General features: G+C 42.0%; 1 protein-coding gene across 3 annotated transcripts in view; it reads right to left on the reverse strand.

Moving 5' to 3' along the window:
• LOC135104923 (uncharacterized) overlaps positions 1-18,986 on the reverse strand; it is a 158,928-nt gene that overhangs the window by 72,918 nt on the left and 67,024 nt on the right. For all 3 annotated transcript variants that reach the window (XR_010270598.1, XR_010270597.1, XM_064012686.1), the window contains exon 3: positions 16,089-16,224. Coding sequence is in view for 1 of the 3 variants with exons in the window: in XM_064012686.1 (XP_063868756.1) it covers positions 16,089-16,224 (136 nt within the window). In the remaining 2 variants the exon portion in view is untranslated. The remainder of the gene's footprint in view (positions 1-16,088; positions 16,225-18,986) is intronic.

The following is an 18,986-nucleotide window of genomic DNA, read 5'->3' on the forward strand; positions in this document are numbered from 1 at the left end:
CAATCCTTCTGTGACTTGTGCCCTCAGACATCATGTCATGCACCAGTGTACTGTCCACTTTGGTCACATGGGATCAAGACGGTGCGGAAGGCTCCCCTGGGTACAATAGCAAGTAAAATAATTTGGCACCAACTGCACACTGCGGTCCAGCGTCCAGTTACAGCTCAACTGCACACTCTACCAGCAGACAGGTATCATACTGGACGCCGCGGACCAGTTCGTGCTGCCTATTTGTTGGGAACGTTTCACATCACCTTCACCATCAGCTGGCTTCGGAAGCAGAAGATTGTTTTTATTTATTTTTTCTTATGTAGGAGGTGCACCGTTCAACGGGAATATATATATATATATATATATATATATATATATATATATATATATATATATATATATATATATATATATATATATATATATATATATATATATATATAAGGCCCACTGAGGTGTCAGTCCCCAGATAGAAGCAAAAGCAGTTTATATTTTTTAATGAAGGGTGTGTGTGTAATTAGGTGCATGTAGTCCTGTGTGAAGGAAGAGAGTTGTCTTTAGAGTGCAGGCTTTGATTGCCCCTAGTGCTGTGAGACACACAGGGAAACGTTCAGTGAGGTCACAGCTGGGTTATTGATGAGTTCATAATAACGTTTCTGGGCTCTCATCTGTGGCCTCTCTACATCCCTACATCTCTACACCGACGGCTTCAAGATGAGTGAACATGTAGGTGCAAGTATGTGGTTGAATAAATGTCCCTAAGGTTCAGACTGCCTTCCCATACATCCGCATTTTCTGCTGAACTTTTTGCTATTGATTGAGCCATAGATTTTGCAATAAATTCACGTCACCAGTCAAATGTCATTTTATCGAACTCTACGGCAGCCCTTCAAGCAATAAAGTTTGGCTACACGGATACAAATGAGATCCAGAGCAAAATCATTAATAAGCTGAATTCTTGTTGTATGATGTTCTCACTTGTTTGGGAACATGGACATTCTAGTATACACAGGAATGAACAGGCTGACATGCTGGGTAGGTCTGCTGCAGGGCTCAAGGGAGCGTGGAACCTCCTTTGGGATCTGCAGTTATGTCTCTCAATTGTTAAATTATCAGGAAAACTCTTGTGACAGTGTCATTAGGACAACCTACACCTCCGTACACTCAAACCCATCCTGGGTGAGTGGGCCTCTTCCATTCGCCCCACAAGGCGAGAGGAGGTAGTCCTCGCACGCCTCAGGATGGGCTGCATCCTCCCTACACATATGGTCCTCTACATAGCCAACGCATTTCCACCACAATGTACCACCTGTAACATTACCCTCTCTATTGAGAACATCCTGCTTCACTGTGTGCATTATTTGGAGGAGAGGCGGTCCTTGGCAGCTTACTGTCGGGCCCGAGGCCTTCCGCTAATCCAGATAACCTTTTTGGGTGATGAGCTCCTGGATGTGGTCAATAGATTGATGATTTTTCTGATTGTGACCAGTTTAATCAGTGAGTTGTAATGTACATGTATATATTACGACACATGTATATCATGTACTATGTAAAATGCACTATAAAATGATGAAATATGTAAATAAAATTGTGTAAATAAGTGTATGAAAGTGTGTATGCATTGTGTACTGCGTGTTCCCCATTTATGTAAATACACATGAGTATATACATAATACCTAGTGATGCTATGTAGCCTCCCTACCTGTGTGCAAGTGTGTTATCCTTCCCTCCTCCTTGCCCTGACAAAGGACAATAGTTTTGTGATAGGATTAGGAACTCTGTATGTATCTGAATAGTCGAACCGTCCCAAGAAACCACAAGCTATGTCATATACATAATTCATTCTCAGACCAGCAGGGAGGTGCTCACTCAGTGATAGCAAAACGCAAATGAGGCATCGAATCGTAAGTCTGGCACGCTGTTCATGCATGCGTTTATCCCAAGTGCTGGAAATTCATCCTTAGACCAGGAAGAAGATGCTCACTCTATGATGGCAGAATGCAAATAAAAGCATCGAATCGTACGTCTGGTGCTGCTGCAAGCTGTTGCTGTTAATATTTTTATAAATCGGTTTTATACATTATGCAGCCTATATCTGCCTCCAAGTGTTAATATTGAAAGGAATGACCTTGATAACATTGTAAATTGGAGACAGTACCCATTTCCATAGTTAAACCAATACTTTTACAACAATAGATCTTTCTCTTTCTTGATTTTAATTAAAGTGTTGTACCAGATTTATAGAGGGTGTAACACGAGTTTCTGCAAATACTGAAAGAGGTGAAAGAAAGTGTAATTCTAAGTAGAAAATGTTTCTATACACATATGCATTTTAAGGCTTTGTTTACCCGTCAGAGGAGTTGAAAATGTATGCGACTCGCGGGTGTGCTCTGCGTGTAGCTATAAGGTGACGGACAGATAGTTGCATTGTCGCAGCCTCGGATGTGCCACTTGGTCAAATTACGAATGGTTTAATCTTATTTTTTGCAAGCTGTGGAATATTACAGTATTTTATAAAAAGACAAATGGTATTAAAAAGGATGTAATTTACCGATAAACATTACATGACAACAATATTGCGGGGATTAAAAGTACTCCTGTAAAATGCTACGTGGTATCATCACTCAGCTGTTTTCAAGGTCGCTTGGATTCGCTCCCCCCCCTTCCTCCCTCGCTTCGATGATGCCACGGAGCATTTTAAAGGAGTACTTTTAATCACCGCAGTAATGTTGTTGTGTAATGCTTATCGCTAAATTACGTGCTTTTTAATACCATTTGTCTTGTTATAAGATACTGTAATATTTCACAGTTTGAAAAAAAATAAATAAAAAAATAAGATTAAGCCATTCATAATTTGACCAAGTGGCACCTCCGAGGCTGACAGTGCAAGTCTGTCTGTCACCTCATAGTTACACGCAGAGCATACCCGCGAGTCCCATACATTTTCAACTCCTCTGATGGGTAAACAAAGCCTTAAAATACATATGTGCATAGAAAATTTTCTACTTAGAATTACACATTCTTTCACCTCTTTCAGTATTTGCAGAAACTCACGTTACACCCTGTATATGGGCAATCATTTCTCAATTTTATTAGTCAACTGATTCTGCACCACAGTTACGTCCTCCCCAATGGCGTTAGATAAAGCGGATTGGCACATATTCACGGAACTCAGCAACCCTGCCTTCTGTAGATGAGATAGGAAATTGTGATGAGGCAGTAACATTCACTGATGTCTTGCACTCTGCTGCTCTTCAATCCGTTCCAAAGACCTCTTGTCATCCTGTTCCTTGGTGGAATGCAAATTGTATAGCTGCCATTCGAGAAAAGCATGCTGCCTTTTCTTGCCTTCGACAATATTGTGGAGACATCCACTGCTTGGAGGTGCCTGTGCACGTCGCACCTTAAAGATTGCTTGGTTGGAGTCTTGGGAGATTTTTGTCACTTCCATCACAGTATGCACTTCACTCACCGAGGTCTTCAACAGTCCTCAAAATATCTAGGAAGTATTCTGCATCTCCCCCAACTGTTGTATCCCATGATGGGGGGACAGTGGCAGACCATAAGCCAGTTGCCGACCTGTTTGTTGAGCATTTTCCTAGTGTTTCTAGAAAGGATCCAACTGCACCATTGGCACTTCATTGTCGACATTTGGAATCTGCTGGCATCAATTTTGCCTTCCCTGGTGGAAAGACCTATAACATCCCATTTTCTTTGAGCTACGCATGTGTTTCTCCCAGTGCTATGATTCATCCCTGAGTTCAGATGACATCCCATATTCCTTTTTGCGCCACATGTCCGATGAAGCTTTTACCTCTTTACTTGACCTCTATAACTTTATTTGGAATAGCGGTGATTTTCCATCTTCTTGGGGTGTGGCTGTAATTATTCCCATTCCAAAGCCTGGAAAAGATCTTCAGTTAACGACCAGTTATCGCCCCATTTCTTTAACTTCATGCATTTGTAAGTTGCTGGAAAAAATGGTGATCGTCAAACTTATGTGGTACTTGGAGAGAAGCAATTACTTGTCTCCTATTCAGTAGGGTTTTTAGGAAAATAAGGTCCATGACTGATGCTTCATTGTCTCTGGAATCTTCCATCTGTGAGGCATTTGTTAATAAACATCACCATATCACATGTTTTTTTTTCATTTAGAGAAAGCTTATGTATGACACAGCCTGGCATCATGGCATTTTACTTAATCTGTTCGAGTTTGGTCTCCATGGCCGACTCCCTGTTTTTATACAAGTTTTTATCTTGTCGTTTTTTATGGGTACAGGTTAGTGGCGATCTGTCAGTTCGCCCACTTGAAGATGGCATGCAGCAAGGAAGTATATTTAGTGTCACACTTTTCGCTGTAGCTATAGACAGTGTCACTGGTGTACTTCCAGAAGGAGTTCGTGGTACCTTATATGTCGATGACTTGTCTATCTCCTTTTCTGCGGCGCGGATGCCACTGATTGAGAGGAAGCTGCAGGTGGGAATCAATAGGATTTCTCAGTGGGCCGCAACTCGGGGATTTCGTTTCTCGGCTTCGAAGACTGTGGCCATACATTTTTGCCGCCTTGTACCTATATGATAGAAGAATCTCTTGTGCGGAGGAAACTCCTTTCCTGGGACTTATATTTGACAGTCGCTTGTATGAAGGCGCTGTCATGTCTAAGAGTTTTGGCTCATACTTCTTGGGGCGTTGACAGACACACCCTCCTGGCCTTGCATCGAACTCTTATTCTTTTGAAATTGGAGTACAGTTGTGAAATTTATTTGTCTGCTACTGAGGCTCGGCTTCTTGTGTTGGGTTCGCTGCACAACGCTGATATCCGCCTGGCAACTTCCGCTCATCCCAATCCCTAGCTTACTGGTGTATGCTGGTGTTCTCCATGGGATTTGTGTCACCAGTCCATATTACTGAGGTGCTGGTATCGAGTCCAACGTCTTCCTGAATTAGTCTCTTGTATGTCAATCTCCTGCGATTGACGTTCTCAACTATTTATTTCTCACCCGAGTTTTCCTAAACCTTCGGTTTCAGGATTGCATCTGCTATGGTGACATTAAATGTGCCTTACCTTTCTGTATGTCCCTCTCGATTCCCTAGAGTTGCTTATTGGCAATTCCCCCATCTTTCTCTCTGTGGTCCTGCTAGTAAGAACTTACTACCAGATTGTGAGCCCCATGCATTATTCTTAGAACACTATTCTGCACATTCTGACTCCGTCCCTGTATTTACAGATGGTTCAAAATCTGATGCAGTGGTCGGATTTGGTGTTATCTTCCCTTTGTTCTGTTGAGGTGGTAACCTCCCCGGTGTTGCTTCAGTTTTTACGACAGAGCTGTCTGCCATTATCCTAGCTTTAAGGATTATTTTTACTCTTCACACCCCATTATGAGCGACTCCCGCAGTGTTCTTTCTGCTATTTAAACTTTGAGTTCCTCTTCTCTTCATCGACCTGTTTTATCAGTTCTTCACTGGCTCTGCCTTTTACAGCGCAGAGGTTACTCCATCAGGTTTTGTTGGGTCTCAGCACACATTGGTATTCTGGGGAGTGGGAAGGCAGATAGACTGCCTAAGGAAATAGCAACTTGGGCCGCTCCTTTCATCCCTATCCCATTTCACGACTTACATTCCAGCATAAGGATGGCAGTTCATGCAAGATGGTAGAGCAAGTGGGAAACTTTGATTGCCTTTACGAAGATGGGGAGGTTAATTCTATTGCTTCCTGTCCGTGAACGTATGTCCATGTGCGGGAGCGTCGCTCAGAGCCTGCACTAGCTTGTCTCCGGACGGGTCACATGTGTCTCACCCATGGTTACCTTGTCCCTGGAAACCCAACCATTTTGTAATGACTGCTTAGTTCCCCTTACAGTGCGACACTTTGTAGTGGAGTGTCCTCGTCTGGTGGAGTTGGGGGAGTGATATCTTTTCCATTGTCGTGATGAGGATGGGACTTTCCAGATGTTGCTGTCGCTGATACTTGGAGAGAGGGCTCTCTCTCCGGGACATGAGGTTCTTATATTTGTGGTGAAGGCTGGTCTTTTAAACAAATTATAGTTTACCCTTTAACTGTTCTTCTATTTATTTTAAAAGAAATACAATATTGAGCAGAACTTTATCCTTGCACTGGGAGATCATGAAGGCAAGTGAGAAACAAACATAACGAACAACGTTGGGTCTTGGATCCTGGGTCAGTATCTTGGGCATAAAAATGAACAGCGTCAGATATCTGGGTCAGTGGGGTCAGTGTCTTGTGCACTTCACAAACAACGGCAGACACAATGGTCTGGGTTAGTGGGGTCAGTACCCACTCACTTTAAATCAAATCAAATGAATTAGGTAATACATTAACATACCAAACCTCTCATTTTTAGCACTTCAGGTTCTGATGGTTCATCCCATTTCTTTTTTTTTTTTTTTTTTTTTTTTTTATGTGTACATTCTCTTTTTAGTGATTTTTAATATTTTAACCATCCCATAATTTTTATATAAATATTTTAACCAACAATCTTTGCGGCTTTTAAAGTTTCTTAGCGGCGACATATGACCGCGATGTTGCGGCGCCACAACTTAAATCAATCAATCAGTCAGTTGGTACATTATTGTATTATTATTTATTTTATTTTATTAATTAATTAATTTATTCTATAATGTTTCATAGAATATATGTATATATATATATATATATATATATATATATATATATATATATATATATATATATATATATATATATATATATATATATATATATATATATATATATATATATATATATATATATATATATATATATATATATATATATATATATATATATATATATATATATATATACATATATGAAATGTTAGTCAGTATATTATTGTATTATTATTATTTATTTTTCGAATTGATTAATTTATTTTATAATGTTCATTTATTTATTTATTCATTCATTATTGTTATTATTTTCTTGCTTCAGTACTTAGTTTTACAGTCAACACAGACGTGGTAGTAGTAATTTAAGTGGGGGAATAATGTCAAGTACTGTTATGTTTTACCGGTACCTCTATACCTGTTAATACCTATTATTATACGATGAACGGAGAAAGTGAATTGTAGGAATTGAAATGTGCTTAGCCGGACTTGTGAGTTAGTAATTGCTGACAGCATCATAATCTGAAGCGTTGGCTAAGCAAGTATGTAGTTCCCTCTCGTGATAAAATGAGGAAATCATGGAAATATAAAGGATGGTGGGGGCCATGAGTTCATGAGTCAAGCGAATTGCTTTTATCGTTGTTATTGAGAGCTGAGGCGGGCTGAGGCAGCGATCGCTTGGTAGCAATTATTAATCACATTTTCATATTTTGTGATTCCTGCAAGTAACAGTGGTTCATTGCAAAAGCGATCATCATATATTTCTTTTCACTTTCCTTGTTTTCATGATGAGTGAACTTATCGTTCAACATGATACTCGTATATATAGGCCTCTATGTTTAGTGGGTGGTCGCTTAGTTGAAATTTATGTTGAAAGGTGGGGTTAGGGTGAGGTAAGATAATTACTTGGGAGTATCGCTCTGGACCGAATCAGGTAAATAAAAGCTTCCTCTTCACGCTCATACACTTTCTTAATGACACCATAGTCCACACAGTAATGTCGTTTTGGAAGCACTGACAGTTGGAGTAAATAATGCATCCCCGACTTTTGATGGTTTATCTCCTAATGTTTGTATGCTGAAGCATCTCGGTTGCAGCTTAGAACCTAGTTACAAAGTCACATTTCGATCATTCGTCTAGAGATAAGCCAGTGTGCATTTTTCTTAATCCATGACATATGTTCAAATTAGTGAGGAATGTTTTAGGAGATCTAGGTAATTTTTTTGATGGATAGGGCAGTGCAATCAAAAGGGAATTTATATAAAGACTCCATGAACTACAAGAAAAAGAAAGTTGGCATCGCGGGAATATGTTGAGAACCGCACACATTCGGTATTAAAAAAAAAAAAATGTATATTTGCTGTTCAGCTGCTTAGTAGTTCAGTTGCTGACTCTAGTTTTGCTTAGACAGAAATATCAGAATTAAAATGTTATGAAGCAGGCATAGCATCCATATATATTCTAAATACACTATTTGATGCTATGAATTTTCGTAATCTGTGGAGCTGTGGATGGAAACAGCTTTTTGCAAACAAATGATAATTACGAAGTAATGGAATTCATTGCAGACGTACAACAACATCTGGTGTCCGTGACATTATGTGGATATTATTTGTCTGGTGTTAAATCCAGAAGGAAAACAAAACAGGATTTATTGGATTTTTTAATTTTTTTTTTGTTACAAAAGCCTTGAAATGCTGAATGAAATTCTGATTGTTCCTTCAAAATCAATGCTGAATTATCTTTCAACTTGAGGCCCCCATACATTACCAATCATGATTGCGCAATCAGCAATCATATCCGTAGTGTGTGGGTATGAATGAAGAATTGCGCAAATGATTGAAAAAGGTCCATCATGGTTTGATTTTTAGCCGTCAATCATGACGCTTGCACGGTCATGATTGACAGTGTGTGACAATGATTGAGCAAAACCAGTCTTCCATCACCAGCCATGGCGAGTATACAGAACACTCAGTCGTTTTGGCGTAAGAGCAGGTGGCATAACCATTCCCAACAAATCAATGAACATTCCCTTGTCGATACATAGGAAATTCTTGTAGTCTACAGGAGAAGAGATTCCAAGTTCCTGTAGAATGTTGTCGTGGGTGAATTCAGGCCTTTTCTTAAGCCTGTTCTTCATCCACACCTTTCTTCTTTCCTTCTTTCGTTCCGTCGGGTGCACGTACGTTCTGTGACTCCTGGAATCGACTACAATAAGGCAAGGCCACCACAAGAGGAGTGCAGTGTTTGTGTTGATGCTGCAGTGGGGGCAGAGTGCCCAGAAACCTGCCCCACTGATGACGAATGTCTGGGCGAGAGTTGGACTCGTCCTTGAGTGTTAGGGCTGACTGTACTACAGTAGAGCTACCACATGATTTTCGTAGGAGTGTTGCCGAGGGTGAGGCTGGGATGATGGGTTTAGTTCGTTTGTTTGGAGGTTTCCCTCACCCTGCGGAGCCTCTCGGAGGTGGCGCTCACGTGGAGTTATCACCTGGAATGGAGGTTGTGGGCGCTGGTACTCAGTCCGGGCCCTAGCCTAGTGCGTCTGGCGTGTTAAGGGTCACTGCCGAGGGTGGGAAGACTCCTAACTCTGGGAGGTGGGAGTTTCCTCTCTTGTGGAGTGTACCAGAGGCGGGGAGCAGGCTGCTTCCCTGCCGGGACCAGGCATGGTGGGTGTTTGCTCATGTAGTGAGCCACCTGTGATGGTCGCTGCTATTACAGTTATCAGTGTGCCTAAAGAGGGTTCTGTCTCAGGGATGTATTGCCCCACATCTTGATAAGACAGGAATGAACGGGAAGGGAGCAGAGGGTCGGACAGTGTTTGAAGATAATAACAATAATTTGTATAGCTCGCTGAGAGAGGGGATCAGAGGTTTGGAGATCCATTTTATTGTGCCATCCGCAGTTAAGGACGCACGTGTGCAGTTAGCACACTCGAGAGAACAGTTAAGGCGGTTTAGGTGGCCGGGTGTGGCCACGTTGATCAGGTTAGCAAGCCTGATTACCTCTTGTCTGGGGGCCTTCTCCTTCGTGTTATGGCTGGTATTGTTCGTTGGTGTGGGGATTGTGCGAGATGTTCCTAGCCCGATCCCTCATTCCTTTGAGAGTTATGATGATGATGTAACTGACGTGAGCGTAGCGTCGAGAGACGGTGTTAATTATCTCGTTTTCCCATAAAGTGTGTTTTTCTTGCTTTTTAAGCGTTTTGCTGCCTAATATGCTCAAAACACCTAAATGACAAGTTTCTGGTGATGTTTTGCTGTGAGGCTGCTGGTGATAGTTTGTTGCTTGGCGCTCAGGAAGCACCCTCAGTGTTGCTGGGGGCTTCGTGCGGCCAAGCTGTTATTAAATGTCAGGTGCTGGGGCCGAGTAAGAAAGTGTGCGATGATGGATGCCGCATAGCTCGAAGCGACAAGGAATCGGGTGTGATGAGTTATTGCACACTGGAGCAGTTGCTAGAACCAGGGGAGCTGGCCTAGAGGCATGTTGGCCAGGCTCATGTTGGAGCAGGGGTTGGTTATAGATGGAGACGTAGTGAAGGTGGAGGAAAAAAAAAAAAAGATGAGTTACTAAAGAAGCTAGAGCAGCTGTAGCTCCTGGGTGAAAATTGACACGAATACAGCTTCCTGTAGGAGCAGGCCCTTACACCAATGTAACCGGGGAGGTAACCGGGTTAACCGGTAACCGGGCAGGTCCTGGCTGAAAGCCAGAGACGGATGTTGATTGTTGAGGGAATAGGAGGAAGAGGAAACGGCACTTAGAGTAAGAAGCGCCAAGGTGGAGCCTTGTTGTTTCTTGTTGTCACGATGACTGTTTGTGTTAGTGTTATAGCTCTGTTGTGTAATTGGTGTGCGCCCCTGTTTCAGTATGATGTGAGTTGCTCTGATTAGTCATGTACAGAGCCTTGAGTTTTAATTGCTGTAGGTTAATTTAGTAAGCTGGATGTGTGTGTAATAATAATAATAATAATAAACGGTTTATTATTTAGGCAGTTGACAAACTGAAAATGTACATAGGGGATGGGGAAAAACTTAACATTAATCCTAAAGGTAAGTCTAATCTAGGAGGGAAATACTATTGATTGATGGCTCGCACCATGGTGGGAATCGCACTGAGTCTGTACCGGTCCGTGCGCGGCGCCTTCAGGGGCGTTATTTTGTTGTGGTGTCTGGTGGCACGGACAGGGCGAGGCGCGTCGGGCGGCAGCATGTTTCTGAGACGCGGATGATGCATTAGCCCCCTCCCAAACTTCTCCAGAGCCTCTCGGTGCCTGGTGGATATTCTGGACAGACTCAGGGTGGTCAGGGCTTCTTCATAGGTGGTGTATGCAGGGCCAAGGATGACCCTGCACGCCCTTTTCTGCACACTCTCTAGCTGTAGCTGTTGAGTGTGTGTGAGGGAGGAGGACCACGCTGGGGAGGCGTACATGAGTTTGGGGAGGATGAAGGTAAGGTACACCCCCCCTTAACTCATCTGTCGGCGTCCCCAGCGACCTGAGTCTGCGCAGCATGTACAGCCTGTAGGTAGCTGATCTCACGGTGCTGGCGACATGCTGCTTCCAGGTCAGCTGGTCGTCCACCGTGACTCCGAGAAGCTTGGCACATTGGACCACCTGGAGGGGGTGAGGGCCCACTGTGAGCCGGGGAGGGGGCACTGGTACAGAGGAGGTACAGAAATGCATCACCACAGTTTTGCTGTGGTTGATGGTCATCCTGCTCTCCTCTGTCCACGTCTGCAGTCGCTCCAGAATTGCTTGCAGTGGCGAGTAGTCCGGGTTCTTGGTGGAAACTGGGACGCCCACGGTGCAGTCGTCCACATACTTCCAGCGATGGGGGGTGTCGGTGAGGGCGTCGTTGATGAGGAGGAGGAAGCATAGAGGACCCATCTTGGTCCCCGGGGGGACTCCACATGTCAGCTGTTGGAAATTAGAGACAGAGCCCTGATAGCGAACGGCCTGACGTCTCCCTGTGAGGAAGTCGGCTAGCCACGCTATCAGGTTAGGAGGGAGACCCAGACTTACTGCCTTGCTGATGACAACAGTGTGATCAACAAGATCAAAGGCTTTTTTGAAGTCCACAAAAGCAACAGCTAGAGAGGTGTTTCGCTTGTCCAGGTGGCTGTGGATGAATTCAAGGAAGCTGGTCAGGTAATGTGAGGTGGAGGTGGCTTTAATATTTCCGAATTGTCTGATATCCACGGTGTTACAAATTTTGGTGTATGCCCAGTCATATACAAAATCTTCACAAATAAGGCTAGGGATGGGGGTGATAGAGACTGGCCTGAGGTCATTGAGTGACTGAGGACTGGAAGTTTTGGGGATGGGTGTGACGTAAGATGTCTTCCAGTCCGTGGGGCAAGAGTGTTGGGAGAGTGAGGCGTTTATTATGGAGCATAGCGGTGTTGCTAGCTCTACAGCAAATTCCTTGTAAATTTTTATAGGAAGGTCAGTGGGTGTGGTGGATCTTGGTTTAAATTTAAGTATTCTCTTAAAAACATCCATCGCCTGGACAGTGTGTGGAGGGGAGGGAGCGGGCAGATAGGCAGGAAGCGGAGTGGTGTGGAGGGGAGGAAAGGTTTGACAGATAGCAGCAAAGTGATTGTTCATCTCCTGAGCCGCGAGATTAGCAGGAAGGTGTGAGGTGCAAGGAAGAGATGAAGTGTGCTTTTGTAAGCCACACAAAGCTTTGATCTTAGCGTACCACTGTCTGTTGTTGGTCAGCTTGAGGTGGTGTATCTTGTCTGGGTAATAGCTTGCCTTTGCATTCTTAATCTCCCTGATTACTCTGTTTCTTAGTTTCCTGTAAAGGACCGGGCAGGAGTGGAACGCCCAGGTCCGCTGACGCATGAGTCTTTTAATGCGGGGCGTCATCCAGGGAGCATCAGACGGGTGCGTTGTGACGCTCTTGGCTGGGAAGTAGTGGTGGAAGGCTGCTGTGGTGGTGGCGACGTAATTCTGCCATTTTACGTGGACGTCCTCCTCATCCAGCACCTCGGTTCACGGGTGTTGTGTCACCCACTGCCCAAACTCCCTCATGGCTGAGTCAGGCATGGGGCGGTGGGTCCTGGTGACAGCTGACCGGGGGGTCGAGGTGGTGGGTGTGGGTGACCACAGTATGGAGAGGTGGGTGCTCCGTCCCATGGGAGGCAGCGGCTTGGGTGGCGAGTACTGCTGGCCCAGGTCTGTGAGTATAAGGTCGAGGATGGCTTGCTGGTGGGTGGGGAAGTCCACGACCTGGGTGAGGTGGAGCTGGTGTAGGATATCGTTGATATCTAATCTGTTAAAGTCCCCACAGATGACCAGCTTGGCAGCAGGATACCTCACCCTCAGGGCATCAGCAGTGTTGATGATGTGAGCGGTGAGCAACTGTGCAGTGGCGGCTCGTGGGGGGTGGTAGACGACGCAGACTATGATGGAGGCCGTGTTGCTGGGATGGGAGGGGGGCGTGACTCTCACCCACAGGGCCTCCACACCGGCAGGAATATCGACAGGGAGGTGTGAGGGGCTGAGGGCAGAGCGGCAGAAAACGGCCACTGCCCCCCCCCTGCGCCCTGACCTGAGGTGATGGTAGAGCCGGTAGTCCTGCATCGTGCACACCTCAGGAACAATCTGCCACGCCTCAGTGACCGCCACAATGTCCGCACAAGTAGATCTCACCGTCACAATCACTTCGTCCATCTTGTTGGCCAGAGACGTTGCATTAAATAAGAGGAGTGAGGGAAGACTATACCACGTTCTCGGCACCTCAAAGTGTTTGTATTCCCTCTTCTCCACCCTGCGGTCGTCTCTGGCACTGGAGGTCACTACCTTGATGGGACGCACCACACTTTTGCCTCCTCTCGATCCTCGGTTTCGAAATAGTTTTAAGGACTTAAGGCACTGTATCACGTTGGGTGGCGGGTACCCAGATCCTCGTCTACGACGCAGGAGGTAGTTGCGTTCGTACTTTTGCACTGAAGCACTCATTTTTCTTTATGTATCACACGCATTCGCTACAAGTGTTCACAAAAACAACAATCCCACCAGGTCGAGCCTCAAACTAAACGCTAAAAGTTGAAAACAGAAAAGTAAAAAAACAAAACAAACTGAGGTCACTATCACTAGGGGGCGGGGAAGGCCAACAAGCTGGCTGAGGCTGCTCGAGAGCGCCAAGGTCACACGTCCTGCCCGTGTGAGGTCAAGACGGTTTGTGTGTGTGTGTGTGTGTGTGTGTGTGTGTGTGTGTGTGTGTGTGTGTGTGTGTGTGTGTGTGTGTGTGTGTGTGTGTGTAACTTAAAAGAAAAAAATATGAGTTGTGCAAATTATTGAAGAAGAGATGTAGGGACAGAAGAGTGGAGAGAGATAAAGAAGGGTAGAGGAAGGGAGTTGATGACATAAATCTGTGACATCTGTGGTTGCCAAGTTGGGTAGGCTAAATACACATATTTTTATTTCCTCAAACTTCTCTTTCATGCACCATACTAAAACCACTACCCTTTGTAAGGATACAAATTAACGTACATCATGCACACAGTTAAGTTGTAACCAGCCCCTTCAGGGACATTCAGCAAACAAACTTATTAAAATGTTATTGCCATGTATTGAGGGGCTGTGAGGCATGGCGCACCATGCCTTCCCGGCTCTCCGTTCCTCCCCCTTTCTTTCCCCTCCATTGTCATGTGACCAAGTCGGCGGGCGCGTTTGCCTTTGTATGCGACGTGTCAGTTGGTTAGAAGCTAGTGAGATACGAGAGAGAGAGATGTACTTTACAGAGGAGAGTCCAGGCAAAGGCGCACTTAGGGAGGACTATATATTATAGATCAGGATGGGAATTTTGCTGTGTAACGCCTATTATTATTATTATTATTATTATTATTATTATTATTATTATTATTGTATTATTATTATTATTATTATTATTATTATTATTATTATTATTATTATTATTATTATTATTATTTTGTTGCCTACAACATAAGGCCCAATGAAAGGCCAGAATCTGAAGAGAGCCTGCTAATTGAGTGAGTATTTGCGGCTCAGCTTATGGCTACTCTTGTTATGGAAGAATATTCCATGAACAGTATTATTTATATTTGCTTGTCCTCGTATCTTATTTGATGGAAGAAGGCGCTGTCCTCTCCCCTATCTTTTGTTTCCTTCCAATTGTAGTGTCTCATTGTGGTTCTACTGTGTGTGCGTGTTGTGTGTTTGTCAAATGCTACTAATGTCCAGGCTTGCGGCTGTGTGCCTGAAATTGGAGGATTATCTCATAACTTGTGCTTGGCTACAGTTGTCCACATTCTTCCAGGATTTCCACCACTTTTATAAGAGGTGGGGTCTATCTTCTGGAAAATGGTGAATGCACTGTTGTGTGGCCCGAGCTTATAATACTCTGTTGGAAGTGGGGCGGTCCGTTACTGTGGGGTAGTTATCCAGTGAGGTGTTATACCTCGATCTGTGCGCGTACATTGTTTGTACTGTCTGCCCCATTGATTATTGATTGTTTCCAGTAAGGAGGATTAAGTTTGCATTCATTATATATCTTTTTCGGTCAGTGGATGAAACTAAGTGGCGACATCAGAGATTTAATAGTTTTAGACGACCAGTAGGGGTCTGGATTCGTTGTATTTATGCCTTGCAAAAAAGCTCACATAGAAGGTGGCTTAGGAGGCTGACCCAAATTAGTGGCAGACGTGAGAGGGGCTGAACCTGGTTGTAGCAAATATTATATATATATATATATATATATATATATATATATATATATATATATATATATATATATATATATATATATATATATATATATATATATATATATACTCGTATATATATATATATATATATATATATATATATATATATATATATATATATATATATATATATATATATATATATATATATATATATATATATATATATATATATATATATATATATATATATATATATATATATATATATATATATATATATATATATATATATATATATATATATATATATATATATATATATATATATATATATATATATATATATATATATATATATATATATATATAATCTAGTTATTAAAGATCACATCAAACAACAATAAAAAGAAAATTTCTTCAACTTAAAAAAAAATATAAACAACTAACCTTGCCCTATCCATGACACTACTACTACTACTACTACTACTACTACTACTACTACTACTATAAAAAAAAAAAGTCAAAATTATTGAAACCACAAAAAATCACTATAAACTGCATCGTCGCTTCAATCCTCCTCTTCTGTTTTTAAAGTGATCAACACCTGGAGCTTTCAAGCATGCATTTCCCACATTTGATACCTTCGCTTTACCGAACCTCCATCTCTTTTGAAGTACCGCCAATAATATCGTCTCAGCACTTCCTGCTCATCCTCCACATGACCACATCGAAACTATGATCATCTTATCTCCCATCCATTCCGGCATCAGCCTGCAAGTGTCCTACATACCAGTGACAGTCATCATCTTGGTCTTGGTGGCGGTGCGGAAAGAGGGACCCTCACCCATCACCTCGCATTTGAACAGGCCCGACGTTGCCTCAGACACGCTGAGCAGCACCACCGAGTCCTCCGTAGACGCTTCCTTCTGTATACAAAGAAAAGGTGAGTGGTAGGAGATAAAGAGACACGATATGGATAAAAGGAAGGGCCGGACACGGACGATTAGTGTTGTTCCTCTGATGGTATATAGGGACACACACACTCGCACGTATACACACACACACACACACACACACACACACACACACACACACACGAAAGGGTGCTGAAAAATTTATGGATTGAAGTATCGCAAAAGAGTATGGTTATCAACTTTTCATAATTGGTAGGACAAATGGAAATAAAAGCAGCAATGGCACGGGAAGCTAAGTCGTAGTGTCCTACCTTTATAAAACAGTGCATCACCACACAAAGCACATGATCCTCCATAGAAAAATACGCAACATTTGCTTCGGAATGGTGTATCACTCACCTTAGTTTTCATATTTGGACTTCCCTGACAAAAATCTTTTCCCCACAACTAAAGAAAATCAAAGGAAGGAAATTTGACTAATTTGGAAGTAATTTTTGCTATGGTGGTGTGGTTGGAGGCTCAGACTTGAATAAAAATCCCTCAAGAAGTAAAAAAAACTGAAGAACTGCTGCACTAAATGTGGGTGTACCGTAAAGTGCACATCTGGACGCACACGTGGACATTCTTGAATTATCTTACCGACCTGACAGCACCTGACCTCAGCACACCTTCACGATTACCGGAATAGCCAATGATATTGATTGATGCACTGATTGATGCAATTGGTTGATGCACGTTACTTATGCGGATGTCAGATAAATGGAGGCTGATCTTTCCAACGTCAGGCAGCCAGCAGTCGGAGATCAGTCTGTATTCTTGCTGTATCAAGTATGCGCACTATAGAATAACAATACAACTGACAACAGGGACTGTCGGAAGAACGCAGAGAGATAAAACCCCTCGACCACAGCTATCACAACTAGACCAACGGCTGCTAAGATGACCCGCCACATGAATGCTGGCAGTGGTGAAGCTAGCGAGCGGTACGTAGAGTTCTGAGAAGGAAGTATGTTAAGTGAAATCACAATGAAATGACAGTTCTGCACTTTCTTCTTCCCAAAGTGCTGCATTACAACACTATGTATATATATATATATATATATATATATATATATATATATATATATATATATATATATATATATATATATATATATATATATATATATATATATATATATATATATATATATATATATATATATATATATATATATATATATATATATATATATATATATATATATATATATATATATATATATATATATATATATATATATATATATATATATATATATATATATATATATATATACGAGTATATATATATATATTGTAAATTTTGCACTTTTGGGAATATATTTCCACATGCATAACACTATTTCTGATAGTGATAAAGCTGATGATAGGGACTCCATATAGTTGCATTTCCAAGTGTGTTGTCCTACGTTAACATTTTCTGCCCCCGGGAACATCACAAAGTCTTGATAAATACAGATTTCTTGCACATATTCAGATGTGCCGTCCGTGTAAAATGATAGATATCTAACATTTATTTGGTCACTTGTACTTGAAATTAGCTACAAACTTTTTTTTTTTTTTTTTTACATCTAGAAACGTAGTCAATTCTTTTCCCTAGGAAAGGTGTAAAAGCTTATTATTGTTATTATTTTTAAAAATCTTTATTATAAGTACATTTAATGCAGCTCTCTGCTTGTTAATTATTTAAAATCAACAACCCAGAATTCATCACAAGGTGGCAGCTCTATGTCGGTTGTACATGGATATGTTCACGTGTGCCTATGTGAGTACGTGCCTGTGCGTGTCAGTCAGTCTGTCCTCACTAGCCAACATTCCGTGTTCGTCAGTGGTGGAGGCAACACGCTCGCCCCCGAGAGGTAAAGATCGTGCCTCATATAGATGAATTATAATTTTGTTATAATATATAGTACAGTGTGTCATATTTTACAGGTTACATAATTCTTTGCAGAATGGCTACAACTAGAATCTCATTTACCTGCTCAATATTTGGTACAGGGAAAGATCTGAGTTTAAGATGTTTACTTACTTATGAAGACGTTATGAAATACTACCACAAAGTGAGAAGTGAGTTAAAAACTTCAAATAAGGAACCCACTTTCAAAGACATTGTTGCTTTAGTAGTTGGAATACTTGTGGAACTTAGTCCCCATCCCAACAGTTTCAAATGCTCAGATGCATCAGATTTTGAAAACCTATCGTGATAAGATAGCAAGTCTGATCAAATCAATGAAATCAAGTAAGAAATGTGAAAACCAGAAACTTAATGAGTTTCAGAAGTTGGCTAAAATCATATTATTTGACATCTCAGCTTCCAAATGCCCTGATTTTATTAAATGTAGCTGCTTCTGAACGAAAAGTGTCACTCAAAGAGCAAAAATGAACGCAAAATGGCAATAGGAACTTTGGATATTGCAACAACACAGGAGAACAAAATTACTTTTGCAAGAACAACTTTCATCGTCAGCATCTAGTGATAAAGAAGATACATCATCTACACCATCATCATCATCATATGAACCAACACCAGAAGAGAAAGTCTGCATGAAGAAAGAAACCCAACTGAGGCTCTATGCAGTTGCTGAAGTATTTGATCGTACAGGCAGGAGGAGGCAGTAGGCACCTGCCGAAACGATAATTACTCCCAGTGAGGTCTAAAGCACTGGATCAGCTGTGACCTCACTGAACGTTTCCCTTTGTGTCTGACAACAGAAGAGGGCAGTCACAGCCTG

The sequence above is a fragment of the Scylla paramamosain genome, chromosome 11 (genome assembly GCF_035594125.1).
Source record: "Scylla paramamosain isolate STU-SP2022 chromosome 11, ASM3559412v1, whole genome shotgun sequence".
Lineage (NCBI taxonomy): Eukaryota > Metazoa > Arthropoda > Malacostraca > Decapoda > Portunidae > Scylla > Scylla paramamosain.